This window comes from Quercus suber, unplaced genomic scaffold, assembly GCF_002906115.3.
Source record: "Quercus suber isolate HL8 unplaced genomic scaffold, Cork oak 2.0 scaffold_794, whole genome shotgun sequence".
NCBI lineage: Eukaryota > Viridiplantae > Streptophyta > Magnoliopsida > Fagales > Fagaceae > Quercus > Quercus suber.
The window spans coordinates 58,886-75,562 of record NW_027070230.1 but is presented as its reverse complement, the minus strand read 5'-3'; the positions used below and the strand labels follow the sequence as shown (position 1 = coordinate 75,562).

General features: G+C 35.9%; 2 protein-coding genes across 3 annotated transcripts; both read right to left on the bottom strand.

Annotated features, from left to right (window-relative positions):
* Positions 1 to 4,465: 4,465 nt before the first annotated feature.
* Positions 4,466 to 5,069, bottom strand: LOC112017524 (uncharacterized). Its single transcript, XM_024049986.1, has 3 exons — positions 4,884 to 5,069; positions 4,730 to 4,807; positions 4,466 to 4,597 (listed from the first exon to the last, which is right to left on the bottom strand). Exons 1-3 carry the CDS (start codon positions 5,067 to 5,069, stop codon positions 4,466 to 4,468), a joined length of 396 nt encoding a protein of 131 aa, XP_023905754.1.
* A 6,508-nt stretch (positions 5,070 to 11,577) lies between these two features.
* LOC112017518 (putative disease resistance RPP13-like protein 3) lies at positions 11,578 to 15,713 on the bottom strand. 2 transcript variants are annotated; one of them, XM_065767335.1, is made up of 2 exons: positions 15,328 to 15,713; positions 11,578 to 15,161 (listed from the first exon to the last, which is right to left on the bottom strand). In XM_065767335.1, the coding sequence occupies exon 2, from the start codon at positions 14,736 to 14,738 to the stop codon at positions 13,050 to 13,052; it is 1,689 nt and encodes a 562-aa protein (XP_065623407.1). In that variant the 5' UTR covers positions 14,739 to 15,161; positions 15,328 to 15,713; the 3' UTR covers positions 11,578 to 13,049. The 2 variants fall into 2 exon arrangements, with proteins under 2 accessions (XP_065623407.1, XP_065623408.1); XM_065767336.1 differs by having other exon boundaries at positions 15,492 to 15,713.
* Positions 15,714 to 16,677: the final 964 nt, after the last annotated feature.

The following is a 16,677-nucleotide window of genomic DNA, read 5'->3' as shown; positions in this document are numbered from 1 at the left end:
CCTCCTCTATCAGCAGCATGAACAGCCTTGTACATCATCTCCCACTTATAAACTGAAGGTATATCCCCAATGTGCTCCACCATATTCTCCTTCCCCAAAGACAAGTAAAACCTCAGAACTCTTACTCCTGGCTGTCGCATAAAGCATATCAGTAACACCATATTCTCCTTCCCTTAAAGACAAGTAAAGGGTTCCTGTCAAGAAGTTCTAGAACAAAACCCAAGTCTTCATTGATGCAGCAATATACATAAGCCATCCATCATATCCAGCTCTAATGAGAGAATTTTTCCCTCTGGAATTCACACTCAACAAGAAGTCTTCTTGCAACCTTAGTTATATATTTAAATTGCCATGAAAGAACATCATTTAATATATATGTGTGTGTGTGTGTGTGTGTGTGTGTGTGTGTGTGTGTGTGTATTTATATTAAAAATATCAGTTCAAAGTAAACAATCCCTGGTTAGCCACCCTCCTGCCAACAAGCCTATACAAGGTTTGACTAGATATCAAGACCAATCATAAGGTGTCAATACTTCAATCTATAAACTAAACTAGAAATAGTTGGTATTGTTGGTTAAAAATGACTTAAGAAATAGCAGTTTGAAAATCCATTTATGCTTAGAAAAACATTATTTACAAGCTACAATGGTTAAAAATGTTGTAGATGTGAAGGGTGCAAACAGTTCACATATCCCTGAGAAGGCACTTGCAAATGCCCATGTCAGAAAGCTTTGCAAATAAAGATCTTTCCTCGATTATCAACACATTTTGGGGCTTTAAGTCCCAATGAATGATTCCCAATTCATGCAAATTCACAAGCCCAAAAACCACACCCCCGTTACAAATATAAGCTAGAGGGTTAGAAAGATGCTAATCAAATACAGATAATATTACATGAAAAATGCCTACTGAACAAGGGCATTTATCCTACACTTATGTTCACATGGTCTTGACAGGCACATAGAGCCATATTAAAGCATTGAAATTAAATATATAATATGCAGTTCATCCACTTACTCACTAAAATTATGGGCAGTTCAAAAGACTTTTTTAAGTCCAAAGAAAATTTCCAAGGTTCTATCAAACAACCCCTAGAATAGATCTTCTATAAAATACCACTTTTACAAATATAAGTAAGCAATTGGAACAATAGAATGCTACAATCATATCTTCCATTCCCATCCCACTTTGATAACTTACACAAGTTTAGGCATTCTACTGAAACTTTAGTAAATTTGCACAAGCTTGTCCACCTGCTAAGTAAGCAGGCTTTAGTGTGAATGGAAACTGCCCTACAGGTGGAGCTTGAGTGACACTAAGCTGGTTTGATCAGGCTTTTTGAGGACTGGAGGTGGATGTTTAACCAGGTTCCATTATACACCTCTTAAGAAATTTCCAAAGGAAATTTTATTAAGTTTAAACTTTATGTAAAAACTTAATAAGAAGTGATGAATAATGTGTGATTTAGGGATGTATTTTATTTTTGGTTGCTTTTGGTGAGTTCAGCTACCATTACTGCACCCAACTATCTGTTGGAAACTGATAATGGGAAAGCATCATATGTATTGTAGTGATTATTTTTATGGTAATTGTAAAATCCCTAATCTAAAATTAAGGGAATTTAATTTCTTGAGCTAAAATATTGTCTTGGGTCCTAGCTTGAGCTAAGCAAACTAGCTTGAGATAGAATGGAAAGAATCCTTTTCTTTAATTGAGATAGAAGCTGCATAAGTTTGAATTACCGAATCTGTAGTTGACTGACCAAGCATATGTGATATATAGTTAAATCTATATGATTTTTTTTCATCTGCATTGATTTCAAATGGCAGTTCTCTGACTGTGTATGATGCATGCTTACACATCTCATAGGCAAGCATCTTATCCAAGGAATTGGTGCTGGTATAATACCTACTGTTCTGGATATGAAGCTGCTTGATGAATGGATGAGTGAATTTTGGAAGTTAAAGGCAGATAAGTAGGCTCCACAAAAGGAATTTAATCAGTATGAAAATGAAAATGGTTCTGGAAGACCTTGTTTATCTTTTTATTTTGTTTCTGTGAGTGAGACAGGAAAAGAAAATTTATACAATCATGACAAGCTATGAAAATTTTATCTTAAAAAAAAGAAAAATGTAAAATCACCCGTTGCTTAGGTACTGAAGAATAAGGTTGATAACTCTGTCCGGTAAATAGCCACCAACACGAATCACAGTTAGCAAATTTATGTGACAATCGAAGATCTTTTCAGCATATTTCTAATGAAACATTTGAGCAAAAGCTTTGTTTTCTGGGTTTTGAAGGTTCAAATCTACAAACCTAAGTAAAATAAGAGTATGAATGGCAATGAAAAGTCAAAATGCGTCCTGCTGCATGCCTCATAGTTATTAAATCAAAGAGGATGGCCATAAACCCAAATATCAAAATAGTATCATTCCTATTTTGAAACACTTCATCAAACAACCTTTGTGCATCAACAAGTGAACTTAGCTTGATCCCAACTCAGACACATTGCTAACTTCTAAGGAATGTACACTGATTCAACACTAGAAAAACAAGAAACGAACACAATATTTTCAACCATAGAATTCAACATAGTTGAAACTTATTTCAGCAAAATCATAGAGTAAAATTCTAAACAAACAGTTAGATGATCCAGACCAGAAAAAAACAATAAAGCAAAGCAAAATTAAACAATAAAAAAGAAAAGACAGAACTTATAGATGACAATTATAAAGGATTTTTTTTTTCAAAATAACTATAAAAGCCAAACAATTTTGTTAGTTAGCAACGTTTCCAAACTATTTAGGAAACTAACAACTCGAGTATATGAGACTCGATTTTACTGTAGCAAATCAAGTTTAAGAGACTCGATTCTATGTGCTGGCAAAGCTGAGGCGGAGGAAAATATCCACATGGAACTCGAGTCTTTAAGACTCGATTTCCTGTTCACCATTTTCTTCCTTTGTTATTTTTATCCTTTTTTTTTCTCCATCTGTCCTCCCACTCCCTACCTCCAAGCCCCCAAAAACCCAAGATAGTGCTTCCTTCTTCATCTATATCTATTTCTCAAAATCCCAAACCCGAATCACGATCTCAATCGGAGCAAAAATCCAAACCCAAAAATCATTCCCTGTCTCGCTTCCTTGTTTCACGTTGCCCCACCACCTTGCCTCCTCTATTTCCACAGCCTGTCGCCGTCATTGGTCTCTCTCTCTCCTCGCCACCAGTCATGGATGTCAACGCCAGCCACCACCAATTCAAACTCTGTTTCACAATCTCAATCTCCAAAACACCCCGTTCTTTTTCCACTAGGTAAATTCAAAAAAACACACAACTCTTTTTGCTCTCTTTTGTAATTGCTACTACCTGATGACCCTACTTTCATGGCCTCAAAAATATCCAAATTGCTTCCTTTGAAGCTGAGAACCAAACCAAACTCTCTCAGGCAAGCCTTTAAGCTTTTGGAACCAAAACTTAGACCCCCATTTGACTTAACAATCCCAGACCAACAGCAATACACTCTGTGGGTTTCTGGAGGGAACTCAAGTCTCTAAGACTCAAGTTCCACATGGATTTTCTTAGTCCACATCGGTTTCACACCTCATGGAAATCGAGTATTTGAAACTCGATTTGCTACAGTGAAATCGAGTCTCCCAGACTCGAGTTGTTACTTTTCTAAATAGTTTGAAAACGTTGTTAACTAACAAAATTGTTTGGTTTTTGTAGTTATTTTGAAAAAAAAATATCCCAATTATAAACACTAGATGACATTCGACAAACCTAGATGACAATTAATTATAGATGACAATTATAAACACTAGCAGAAGAAAAAGGAACAAGTAAGCATACAATAGATGACAAATAATTAGTAACCATTGTCTTACATACACACCCATGGTAAGCATAGTTTCTGCCAATAAGAAAAAAAAAAAAAAGAGTGCAACAGGTACATAAAGAAAATCCGATTATTACAACACCAAGCCTAAGCAACCCTATCAAGACAATCCCGTTTCTTTCAGGAAAAATGATATTGAGGGTTCATTTGGTATTGCATCTCTAGCCACTTCAGCGAGATGTCCTTGTCATGAACAAGTGCTACAAACATGATCCTACCCTCTTCGTTTCCCATGAAGAAGCAGGTGCTAAACAGATGAAGGCGATCACCCAATTACACCCTAGGAAGACTCAACACCATGTCCAGAATTGCTTTAACCTTAGTAGCTACTGTGGAAGCAAATTGTATACGAGTACTTACACTTCTACTTTCAACAATAACATCTGAGATGCTCTTCAAAGAGTCGGACATCTCTTGCACAATTGAACGCTTTTTTCTTGGTTTCTTGCAAATTCCCCTAGAAAGGTGGACACCGTTTGCCAAGCCTTTTCCCTTATTCATTGCCGGTCTTGCCCTCGACGATGATAGGCCTTTAACCTCCATTGGGTCAACATTTGTAGAGGGTTGACATTAGGGGTCAACAAATTCTTTGCTATCAATGGAGTCCCCAGACCCTTCGGTGCATTCCTTTAGTATTTCACCAATCGTGCAGAATGCATTTTTCCCCTTTGCAACTGTGCCTTCAAACATAATTTCCATGGACTGAACATTCGGCAAAGGTTTGTTTTAAAAGGTTAATGCCTTGGGGCATGCCTACATGTGGACAACCAGTAGTTAAAACACAATATAGTTGTAGACAGTTGAGTTTTTCACAATTATGTAAAGTGAACTAACCTTAAACTTTCGGATCCACCACTCATCACTGGCCTCAAGCTTCCCAGTTACAACATCATAACCCAACCCAGTCTCACGCTAAAAACACTAATTCCAAGTCTTCCACTGTTTTCTCAGATGATCCCATTTTTTTTTTAAATTGCGTGTGAGTTACCACTTTTCCCATTTCACCCAATTGCTCAATCACTGCATCAACCCATTCCCTTCTCAAAAATCCTCCATTCCTCTTGCCATCTAGGACTTGAGCAGCGCACAAATCACAAAAAGCTTTTAGTTTCGCTGGTTCTTTCCACCCAGTTCTCACTTCATTACCATCGTCCTTCGATTTTCCCTTACTCATTTTTGCTACAACTTCCTTCTATACTTATTGAGGCATTTCAAAAAATAGTTCATATGCATATCATAATTGGTTACACATGCCCACATGAAAAATGCAAAGTAAACTCAAATAGTCCAAATACAACATAGGCAAGAAGAAAAACACACAAAATTACACGAAAGAAAGAGAAACCCACATACTAGTGTCATGAAAAACACAAAAACCACACACAAACGTTGAACACAAAACCACAGATTGAAGTCTCATGAAAAACAATATAACCACACACCAACAGATCAGAGAGTATGAGAAGTTAGACACAACTTGCCCATGAATGCAAAGACCCACAATGGCGGCAACAACGTCCTAAGCAGAGAACAGGTGAGCTCAAACAAAAGAAGTACAGAGGGGATCGAGTTCGTTTGTTCCGCGTAATGGGTTTGCAATTACCGTGTTTCCTCTATTTTGATAGTTTATTGGTTGGTGGGTAGGTGCAATTCATTGAAAAGGAAGAGGACGAAGCATTGAAGAAAATTGAAGACATCTCTGCCACGATAGTTGAGAGAAAGAAGAAGCCTGAGAATGCGAAAATAGCCGTTGGCCTGAACGCACCATTTTATGTTTACTGTACTTGGGTCAGGTGAGTGAACAATAATGAGTACACAGTAGCAACGCGTTTCCTTTCAAGGTTGTGTCCATGAACAATACATGCACATGCACCTTAGTTAATGAAACAATGCGTTCAAGCTTTCATCCATGCGTTTTCAGCTAGAACGTTTGCGCGTTTATTTCGTTCCAATTGAAAGACCAAAAAACTTCCTTTAAATGACTGCTTATAGGCTTAAATTAGACTTAAGATGAGAAAGATGTTGCAAAAGCATTGAGAAACTAGTTAAAACACTTAATATACGTTTGGATTGGGTTGATGTGTCTTGTGTTTCTGCATTTTTGGCTTTTTTTTTTTTAGAGTAAACTACGTATTTGGTCCCTATCCTTTACATCATATTTCAATTTAGTTCTTAAAATTTCAATAGTGTCAGTTTAGTTCCTAACCTTTTAATGTCGTGTCAATTTAATCTTTGTCATTATCTCTTAGATGGAAAAGTCTGACATGTCAAACAGCTTAAATAAATAAATAAAAATTTGTCATATCAATTGGCACCTAGACTAACTTGTCAACATAATTTTAAATTAAAAAAAAAAAACACACACACACACACACACACACACACACAACAACAACAACAACAACTTTTGGGATTAAAATCCCTAACTCACGTCTATCAACAAAAATAATCCCTTTCCTCAATAAATAAAAAAAAATAATAATAAAAAAAAATCCCTAAGTCACGAGTTCTTCATGTTTCTTTGTTCTTCACATTTTGGTCCTCTATAGAGAAAGGTGAGACGCTTCAAGGACATGATTAAAATTTTTTGGTAATCTAAGTTTGGTCTTTGTCGCGATTTGTCTAAGGCAGAAATTATGGAGCTTTACCAACTTTAACATTTACCTGGGCCAAGATCAGTACTTTTCCAAAGTGCCTTCTAATTAGCCATAAATTCATAAAATCCCAAAAATAATCATTTATCATCTCCTCAGTTGGGTTTCTCAACCAAAAAAAAAAAAAAAAATTTATCTCCACAGTTGGAAGACATAAATTGGCTTTTTTTTTTTTGGTTGTCAACCATTTATTAACAAAACTTTTATATTTTTGTTTTCCTTTTCGTTCATCATTAAGGTTCCCTTTTAATTGTGAAGATTTTTCGGTAGAAGGAGATAGAGAGCCCCAATTTCATTCACCAACAAGGTTTTGAAACTCGGACCGGACCGTACGGTTAGACCGAAAAAACTTCGAACTGCTCATTTTTGTGGTTTTTTTAGCCTCAAGAACCGTTCTATGGAAAAAAGCAGGGACTTATGCGAACCGCGGTTGGACCTCACGGTTCTGAGAATCGTGACCAGACTGCTTCTCACGATTCCCTACTTCCCTTTGTATCTGAACCTAAAAAAAAAAAAAAAAGGCAACAAAATGGACATTTTATATCATGCACGAGTTTTCCGGTTAGACCTAGGCTTTTTGTTTGAAAATATTCACTGAAAACTTGCCGTCGAGAGGGTCATCTTGTTCGCTAGAAGCCGAAAGTAGCAGATCTTGTTCACTAAATTGATGTTTTGGGGGAGATTTTGCTCGGATCTTGTTTGCAGCAGACAATGCAGCTCCTTCTTCCTCTTTGTTTCTTCACTGCTTCTGCTTTCGCTCTTCATGGCCTCCTACCTTCAGTTTAAAGTGGATGACTTCTTTCAACTTTATTTTTGCTTTTTAGTTTGGTGAGCCTAGCACGTGTGACATGACAAAGCCTTGGAAAATTTCCATCTCATTTTGACTCATTGCCCTCCCCGATGTGACATGATGGAGAAGTGAATGAGCCTAGCACGTGTGACATGATGGAGAAGTGGATGATGACAAAAATGAGTTTGAAAGTTTCTAGCTCATCGCCCCTCCCCAACGTGCTAAGCCTTGGAAAATTTCCATCTCATTCTGACTCATTGCCCTCCCTAACGTGACATGATGGAGAAGTGAATGAGCCTAGCACGTGTGACATGATGGAGAAGTGGATGATGACAAAAATGAGTTTGGAAGTTTCTGACTCATTGCCCCTCCCAACATGAATATTAATATATGATTGTTTTTTAAATTTTGACGTTTTTGGTTTTTGCTTATCATTATTATTATTATTATTATTATTATTGAGTTGGATTTTGAAACATTATAATAAAATTAGTGATATAAAAATGCATTTAAAAAAGTATTTATTTAGATTATTTTAGTCAATTTTTCTATTTTTACTAATTTAATATTTTTATTTATATTTAAAATAATTATGACGTCATCACGGTTTGACCCCAGTTCGACCTCAAAAAAAATAAGCAAAGATTTGATTTGAGTTTTTTTTTTTTTTTTTTTTAAGATTTGACAAGTGGCAAATGATGTGGCAATTTTTTTTTTTAATATTATTTAGGCCGTTTGACACTTCAGACTTTTCCATCCATGAGATAATAGTAGGAACTAAATTGACACGATACTGAAAGGTTAGAGACCAAATTGACACAATTGAAAGGTTAGGAACTAAATTGAAATATGATGTAAAAGATAGGGACCAAATATGTAGTTTATCCTTTTTTTTTACTAGCGCCTCTTGCATTGTTCATGGGACATGGACAGTGCATTAAGACAAATAAACAGTGTTTTCATTAATAAACAGTAATCGGAAATTATTTTTTTATTGTTTTCAGTTTTCATTTTTTAGCAAAATAAGCGGTATTCAAACGCACCCTTAGCCATTTTCGAAAAAGTTATGGTTTAATCATGAATGAATCATAAACCAAAGAGATTAAATTGGTATGAATGATGTGTTGTTGGAAAGTTCTAGTAATAAACTTTGTTTTGGCATGCTTAGAGCACTAAAATTTCACACGAGTGAAGAGGAATAAGTGAATAACAACAAACACAAAATGAGATTTTTGAACAAAAACTTGTGTTTTGTACGATTTTTCTACTAAGCAAACATGTTTTTCACTTTGAAAACACAATAAATCGTTTTTTTTTTTTTTTCCTTAAAAACAAGTTTTTAAAAACATGAAACAAGAACAATTATCAAACATTACCTTAATTTCATTCCATTTTTTTCATTACTTAAATACATTTCATTTCTTTATAATTTACTTTATCCGTTCCAAAACATTCCTTTATTATGAAAATTTAGTAAGAAAAAAGTTTAGCTACAAAATTAGTTGCAACCTTAAACTACTACTGTACTCAATATTTTTTTGTTGGAAGTGAATTTTGAGAATTTCACCATTGAATTACATCTTTTTCTTATATCCTCCATGCTTGTAAAATTTCTAGAAAATTAAAGATCAATAGCTATGCTGTCAATAAATTATTTAAATTGCTAGTTTTTGTTGTTTAAAATTATATATAAAATATAAGCTTATAAATCATATAGTATATAATATCCAATAATTAAACAATATATAGTAATGTTTATTTTATTGCGTAAGATTATAGTATTAGGCTACAATCAATTTTGTAACTAAATTTTGTCCTTTTAGTAAAATACCATATAGACATTCAATGTTTTCCCCCCCTAATCAGCTGTACAAATAGCATTCTTATTGATTTATCTTGCGTTGTGTCTTTCTCATGCTATTTAGAGCTTTAGAGCATTAGTAAAGAGCTTTAGAGCATTAGTACCCGAGTGTGTAAAACTCCTAAATTTCTATTTTAGTCACTAAAACAACAAAAAAAGACGAGCTACATCTAGGTTGTTATACTTAAAAAAAAATACAGACACTTGCTACAATAAACTCTTGCGAGCATTCACATCAAAAGTGTTAAAAAATTTAGCTTTAGCATCTTAAAAAACTACTTTATTTATTTTATCACACCACTTTACAATACACCCTCTATCAAATCTTCTATTTTTATGTACAACCCATTAAAATAATATAAACAATCCATTAAGTAATATAAACAATCCAACATATTAATAAAAATCATTAAAAAAAAAGAAAAAGAGTCCACTATAGCTAAATATTTTTTTTTTTTTTTATATATAACACTTTTGATGTAGCATGATTTTTATGGTTTGAGGTGTTAAAATGGCTTTTGAGTGGTTTTACTATCTCTATTGTAAATGCTCTTATAGAACTGATTGTAACAACTTCTACTTTTATATTCTCTCTCTTTCTCTTTCTCCTTCTCAAATCTGTTGGGATTTAAGGGTTTTGTTTGAGGTGTTTTGGGTTTGAATCGATGTTATTTTTAGGGTTGGATTGATGGGTTTTGTGCTGGCTGTGTTCGTGATGGGTGTTGCTAGGTTGTTTCGGACGAAGAGAGAAAAGAATAAATAAATTAGTAGCATTGGCTGAGATGTGAAAAAATAAGAAAGAGATGTTTGAGCATTAGCATTAGGGGTTTTAAAACCTCCAAAATGCTATTTTATACCATCAACCAACAAAAATTGAGCATTACCAAAGTAATAGTTGTAAGATATTTTACAACTCTACTACAGTACGATCTTATTTATAACACCGTAGCAAGATGGTATTTTTTTTAAAATAATATTTTTTTGGGTTTTAGGTTTTATTTGGGTATTATTATTTTATTATGTAGATAAATTATTTTAATATGTTGTATGATAAAATAAAAGTTTGCTGTTGGGTATATTATAAAATGGTGTGGTATTAATAGATAGAGTAGCTCTTGAGATGGTAACATGAGATATTTTTTAAAAACCGGATGCTAATGCAGGTGAATTGTAAAATGGTATGCTAACTAGATAATAAAATAGTTTTTTAGAGGGTAAAATGAGGATTTTCTAGAACCTCAGATGTAAATGATCTTAGAATAGCATCAGTTTTTATTTTATTTTATTTTATTTTACTTTTTGGATAATTACACAACAGCATCAATTAGTAGTCAAAGCACACAAATGTACTACATAATTACAGTTACATTGCCTTAGAGACCAAATTTAGCTTATCAGTGTTAGTGGAGATTTTATTTTTCTGATAATCATTAGTGAAGATTTTATCTTTGTTAAATTACTTGGAATTCTTCTTAAGGTCATCAACATAGGTCGTTGATCACATCACTATTATATTCCAACATGCTTGTGAAACGCACTAACATCCCCAGAAAAAATTAGAGCACCATTACTTTCCATCATATGGTAAGTAGGGCAAATAAAATAAACCAAGGAGCAATAAGTCAGGACACATTTGTTGACTAATTTTCAACGACTCCCATGTACTGAAGTGTGATTTTTCTATAGTGCGTGTGTGTTGAGATGTTTCTTGTGAACAGCTTGTGTAATTATCCTGGCTAGAACTATCAATTGAGCTAGCTTTCAATGTTTTATGAAATTTCCAATTTCATTCATTTTTCATCTCTACGAACAATGACATAGCTCAATTATCATAATGTAACTATATACTCGTTAGACAAATTATTTATCCAAGAGCAGAAAGAGAGAAGTCTTTTGAGTTAGAATTGTACATTTTCATGCTTGGTTCCCACATCCAAAATGATTTGTTAGACATTGAACTAAACGTAACAACAAACGAAAACAGATTGTTAAGCATTGAAGAAAATAAAAGACTTAAGAAAATAGTGCAATAATAAGTATCCATAAAAATGGCATTGTGGCATCAAAACTTTTGACTGATTACAACCACAAGCAGTGTACACTATAAAACAGATGACAAATTCACGGATGCCCTGCATTTCCTTTCCATGATATGTTTGAAGAATTATAATCATCTTGAAGATAGAACTAACGTCTAGATATTGTGTTCAATGTCTTTTTATTTCAGAACCAAAGGTTGTCACGAAAAGTGTACAAAGTTTAGAATAACAATTTAAAAAATTGCACTTGAGGAGCAGATTGTTGATTATGCAAATGTAAATGCCAGCAAGAGAATTGTGGCTTAGTAATACTGTCAAGTCTTTATGGAGAATCTGAATTCAAATCCTCTTATATGGAGGGAAAGTTTTTTGAGAAACTAATATTATATAATTGGAGGCAAATACATAAGACTTTAAGTTTTCAATAATGTGGTGTCCAACATCTTAACTGATTGGTTCCTTCCAACCAAATGGATTTATCACTAGAAGCATAACAAATTATTGAAAGGGTACTAGAATAAGGGAATCAGGAAAAAAAAATGTACATATCATACCAGCAAAACCCGAACAAAGAGACAAAACAGAGGAGCATTGGCCCTTAGGCATCAGCCTGCCACCAAAACATAGCAGAGCAGATGAAGCCATCAACTTTTTCTCACATAGTTGTGTCCAGAGGTGGATTGACTTGGAGCTTACATTCATCCCTCGTCTGCAACTGTTGTAGCACATTTTTCAATAGAGGACATGGATGTAAAACTTCCACATCCCGCAAGCCAGTTAAGGACCATAGTTCGACTGGGGGCCGACAAACAAACAGGCAACTCTTGATGACCAAACGTTGAAGGTTTGGCATTGCACCTTTCGCCATAGTTCATTGTAAAACATGCATACGTACCATTTTAAGGACTTCAAGTTTACTAAAACTGCTTTCATTCAAATTGAGTCTGATGTCTTTGACATGATCAGCCCTTGCTGGTACTGCTTTGAGTATTCGAAGGTTGGTAAGGCAACCCAACACTCTCATGGTGGCTTCTGATAAGTCTGCGTCTACCAAGGTTATCTTTGTGAGTGACAATTGAAATGAGATTGGACCTGAAAGCTTGAAATGTTTATAAATCGTCAAAGTTTGCAGCTCATGCAAGGGACGTAGGCTTGACATAAGCTCTGAATCCACCTCTTTTACAGAAAACAATCCTAATTTTCTTACATTAGGAAATCTGGCCTTGGCAAAGAGACTCTCACTGTCTTGATTTATAGCGATGCCAGTAAGGACTTGAAGATTGGGTAAAGCTTCTTTATTTCCAGTTCTAGGTAGATATATTGGCCCATCCATGCACAAATGTCTTAATTTTTGTAACTTCCATATCCCCTTTGGCAAGCATGGTGTTTTAGATTTTCCCCCTTCTTTTGCTGACTCAAAATTTCTCATGTCCAGAGTCTCTAGATTGCAAAGGTTGCATATTGATTCTGGAATGACTTGAAGCTTATCAGATTGAATGCTCAAGTACCTTAAAAGGATCATATTTTCAATACTTTTTGGGATTAAGCAACAAATGCCCATATTTCTAAGGTCTACCACCCGAACCAACTTGTTACTTTCCCATAGTTTATCAAGAGGATGCTCGAGCCCAGCAACCCCCCCAAAGCCTATTAAAGAACGAATATTTGAAGGCTCGCAATGGTTGGAAGAAATGTATAGACGGTTGGCAGGGTGGATGGAAATCCTATGGGATTTGCTCATGGGTGAAAGGTTAACATCTAAACAAACCTCAAGAAACTTCTCTTCAGTGCTCTCCGATATACAGAGGTCTCATAGAAGATCATGGATACGACATGTTTTGACTCCTCCATCCATCCTTTTCGTTGCCACTTGAATCAAGCTCCGATCAATGAGTTCCTCCAAGTAGTCCTCAGCAACATCCTCTTTTTTTCTCTTCCCAATTTGCTGTATGAATCCCTCAGCTATCCAAAGTTGGATCAATTGCCTCACAGGTATCTCAAAGTCTTCTAGGTAGATACCAAAATATAAAAAGCATGGTTTCAACTCTAGGGGTAAATGGTTATAACTTGGAGCCAATATGTCTCTGCAAGATAATCTATCCTCAGCCAGATATGAATTGACATGGCCAGTCAATATTGACCATGCTCGATGAGTTTTCTCCTTTTTCACCAAAAGACCCCTCAATACCACTATAGCAAGTGGTAAACCATGGCAACTTTCCACAAGTTGTTTCCCTAGAATTTCAAGTTCTGGAGGACATGTACCTCCCCAGAATGCCTTCTTACAGAATAGTTCCCAACTTTTATCTTTTTCAAGAAATGGGAGTTCATACGGGGCACTCTTTGAATGTAATGCTACTTCTTTTATTCTGCTAGTGATCAATAGTCTACTTCCGTTCAGATCATTAGGAAAGGCAGTACTTACCTCATCCCATAGTTCAGTTGTCCAGACGTCGTCCATGACAAGTAGGTACTTCTTGTCTTTCAAGCATTTGAGCAACACAGTTTTCAATTCATCGTCATCCATATCTTCCCATCCTTCTCCATTCTTTTTGTAAATATCTTTCACGAAATCTGACAATGAACTTTTCAAATGACGGTCTTGTATGTGTTCCAAGAATCCAAATAATTCCATTCTAAATTCTTCATCATTCTTTTCCTCAATATCTTTCAAGTTTTCGACTAGTGTCCCTTTCAGCATATCTTTATTCGCGCTATACTTAGCTTTCAAACCATGGAGCAATTCCTCTTTCAATTCAGCTTTTAAGATAAATTTTTTCAGCTTTGGCATTGGAGCCACGCCCTTCAAAATTTCAAGCAACAGGTCTCTGACTTTATATTCTTGAGAGACACAAACCCATCCACGGAATTCAAAGTAGCTCTTGACATCATAGTTGTTGTAGAGCTTCCTAGCAAGAGTGGTCTTACCCAAGCCACCCATGCCTGTGATTGACACAACATTAAGTTGCGAACTCCCTTCAGTAAGTTGCTTCATCAATGCCTGTGTGTCATGACCAAAGCCCACCACTTGATCTTCCTCTACATATCTCCTGCGCCTGTGAAGTATCTCCGCTGCTTCTGTATTTGCTCCAGATGATTCAGTTATTTCTATGCCGTACTTGCTCATATTGTTGTTAATTCCGTTCATGACATTCTTGATTCTCTCTATCTCGTTTGCAACCTCGCGAAGAGCGCTTCTTCTGTCATAGGAATGGATTGTCTGCCCCAGAAAGTTTCTTTTCCTGTGCTTTGTCTCCGTCACGATGAATGTATCAATAACATCCTCAGCCTCGTAGGCTACGTCCCTGATTTGACTGACTAGCACCTTCACCAAATTGTCATGTCGATTCCCTGCAGTCTTTTGGAGGAAGACGTTGATCAGAGACAGATCGTTCTTAAGTAACCCGACTTGATCCTCTACTCCATATAGCAATTTTGCTTCTTGGGTGAGCAACTGAGTCAAATTCTCCAATAGGAATGTCACAACATTGTCTGCCATATTTACTTATTTCCCCTCCCTTGTGGGTAAACACTAAAAACTTCTATAAGACTAATTAGCTACACCACCAACCACAACAACAATAATCACCACCACCACGCCATTACCATGCCACACTCAACAACAACCACCAAAACCCAATAACATTAAATCAACAACCACCGCAAATCACAACACAACCACCACCCAGAAACAGCAAAACGCTCCCAACAACCACCACCAACCACCAAAGAACCACTGCCACACAGTTAAAATCGCACCCAACAACCACAAAAATCCACAACACCCAAACCCATCAACCACCACGTCTGAAGCAAGCCACGAGCGACAAACACTGTGACCAAACCGCAAACCAAGAACTAAACCATGAAGCAAGCCACAAAGCAAACCCAGATCGGAACCACTAACCACTGCCACCCTAACCTAAATTGGGAAGAAAAACCAACAAAAATTAACCCATGAAGCCCATGAATTTAGAACAAATACCATGATCCATTCCCAACAAACCCAATCAACAAAAACCCCAAAAATCTAAGCCAAATGCGAAAGAGAGAGAAAGAGAGCTGCAAAGAAGAGAAAGAGAACTCACCGCCACCGTGTCGCCGCCTTGGACCTGATCTGATCAGGCCGGTGGATTCACGGTGAGAAGAGGGAGGAAGAGAGATGGGTTGAGAATTTTTCGGTAGAAGAGAAAGGGTATTTTTCGGTATTGATTAGGCAGAGAAAGAGAAGAGAGAGAAGACAAGATTTTACCTTCACCAACGGTTGGGCTTGCAACAACGACGGTGGAACCGTGAGAGGAGGAAGGTTACGTGGGTTTCATCGGCAGTATCTCTCTCTCTTTCCTTCAGCTGTAGCTCTCTCTCTTGTCCTTCAGCTTGGCATGACTAATGAGAGTGAGTAAGGACTCGGAAATGAAATGAAGGTAAAAGTTTACATTATACTAGGGGTGTACACGGTTCGGTTCGGTCGGTTTTGAAGAGGTTTTTTGCACTACACCTATAGGGTGCGATTTCACCCTATGTTTAACCGCACCTCACTTTTAGAAGATAAAAATCGGTCTACATAAAGTGCGGTTAATTTTAGTGGTTCGGTGCGGTTCGTTCGGTTATATGTGCTGAATTTAAAAAAATTCCTGTTCTAAGCTTTGGGCTTTTAAGCCTTTAAAAAATAGCATTTTGAGCCCATAACTTCTTTTTAACTGACTTCTTTTTAACTAATCCTTTCTTTATCAAGTTTTAACCGCAAGAAAACTCCAAACATCTCACCAAACTCCTAACATTCCAAAACAAATACACAATTATAAAATATCAAAACTCAACTATAATACAACTTAAATTCAACCTGTCAAATTAAACATGTATTTATTAAATACATTAACACATTAATAAATCTAAACTTGTCACAAAATTCCAAATCAAACACACAATTATAAAATATCAAGTCTCATCAACCATAACAAGAGAATTCCAACCTGGCAGCAACATTAACATGAATATTTCTATTATAGTAATCACATCAAATTACAAATATAAGCAGTAGCACAGCCCCAAAGAGGAGTAGTTGTGCAGCACTACAAAATAGTCAAGTAGTGCTTGAGAAGCACTATACAAATATACATAATGGATGTTGGACCAAAATATACAATTGGTACACTACACAATTACATATTTTTCACAAAAAATGGAGGCAGTCTAGTCTACTAAGACTAATAGTGTGTTCATTCAGTGCTTTGTGTTGTCACATGTGCATCTAATAAACAAAAATAAAGCAAAGGGCAAAGAAGCACCAAGCCAGCAGCAGCCCAAACACTCCTAATTTGGTCATCTCCATGATTAAGTCAGCAATTCAACCACAAAAAAGTTCTGCAATCAGCCAGCCAACACTCCAAGTCATCATTTACAAAAAACTCCATTCCTACCAAAAAAAATAATGATAA

Excerpts from the sequence above, each read along its gene's own strand:
- LOC112017524 (XM_024049986.1), bottom strand. The coding sequence starts at position 5,069 with ATGAGTAAGGGAAAATCGAAGGACGATGGTAATGAAGTGAGAACTGGG. Across the intron at positions 4,808-4,883 it reads TGGGTGAAATGGGAAAAGTG|CGTGAGACTGGGTTGGGTTA; the intron begins GTAACTCACACG and ends TAGTGTTTTTAG. Across the intron at positions 4,598-4,729 it reads GGTGGATCCGAAAGTTTAAG|TCCATGGAAATTATGTTTGA; the intron begins GTTAGTTCACTT and ends CCGAATGTTCAG.
- LOC112017518 (XM_065767335.1), bottom strand. The coding sequence starts at position 14,738 with ATGGCAGACAATGTTGTGACATTCCTATTGGAGAATTTGACTCAGTTG.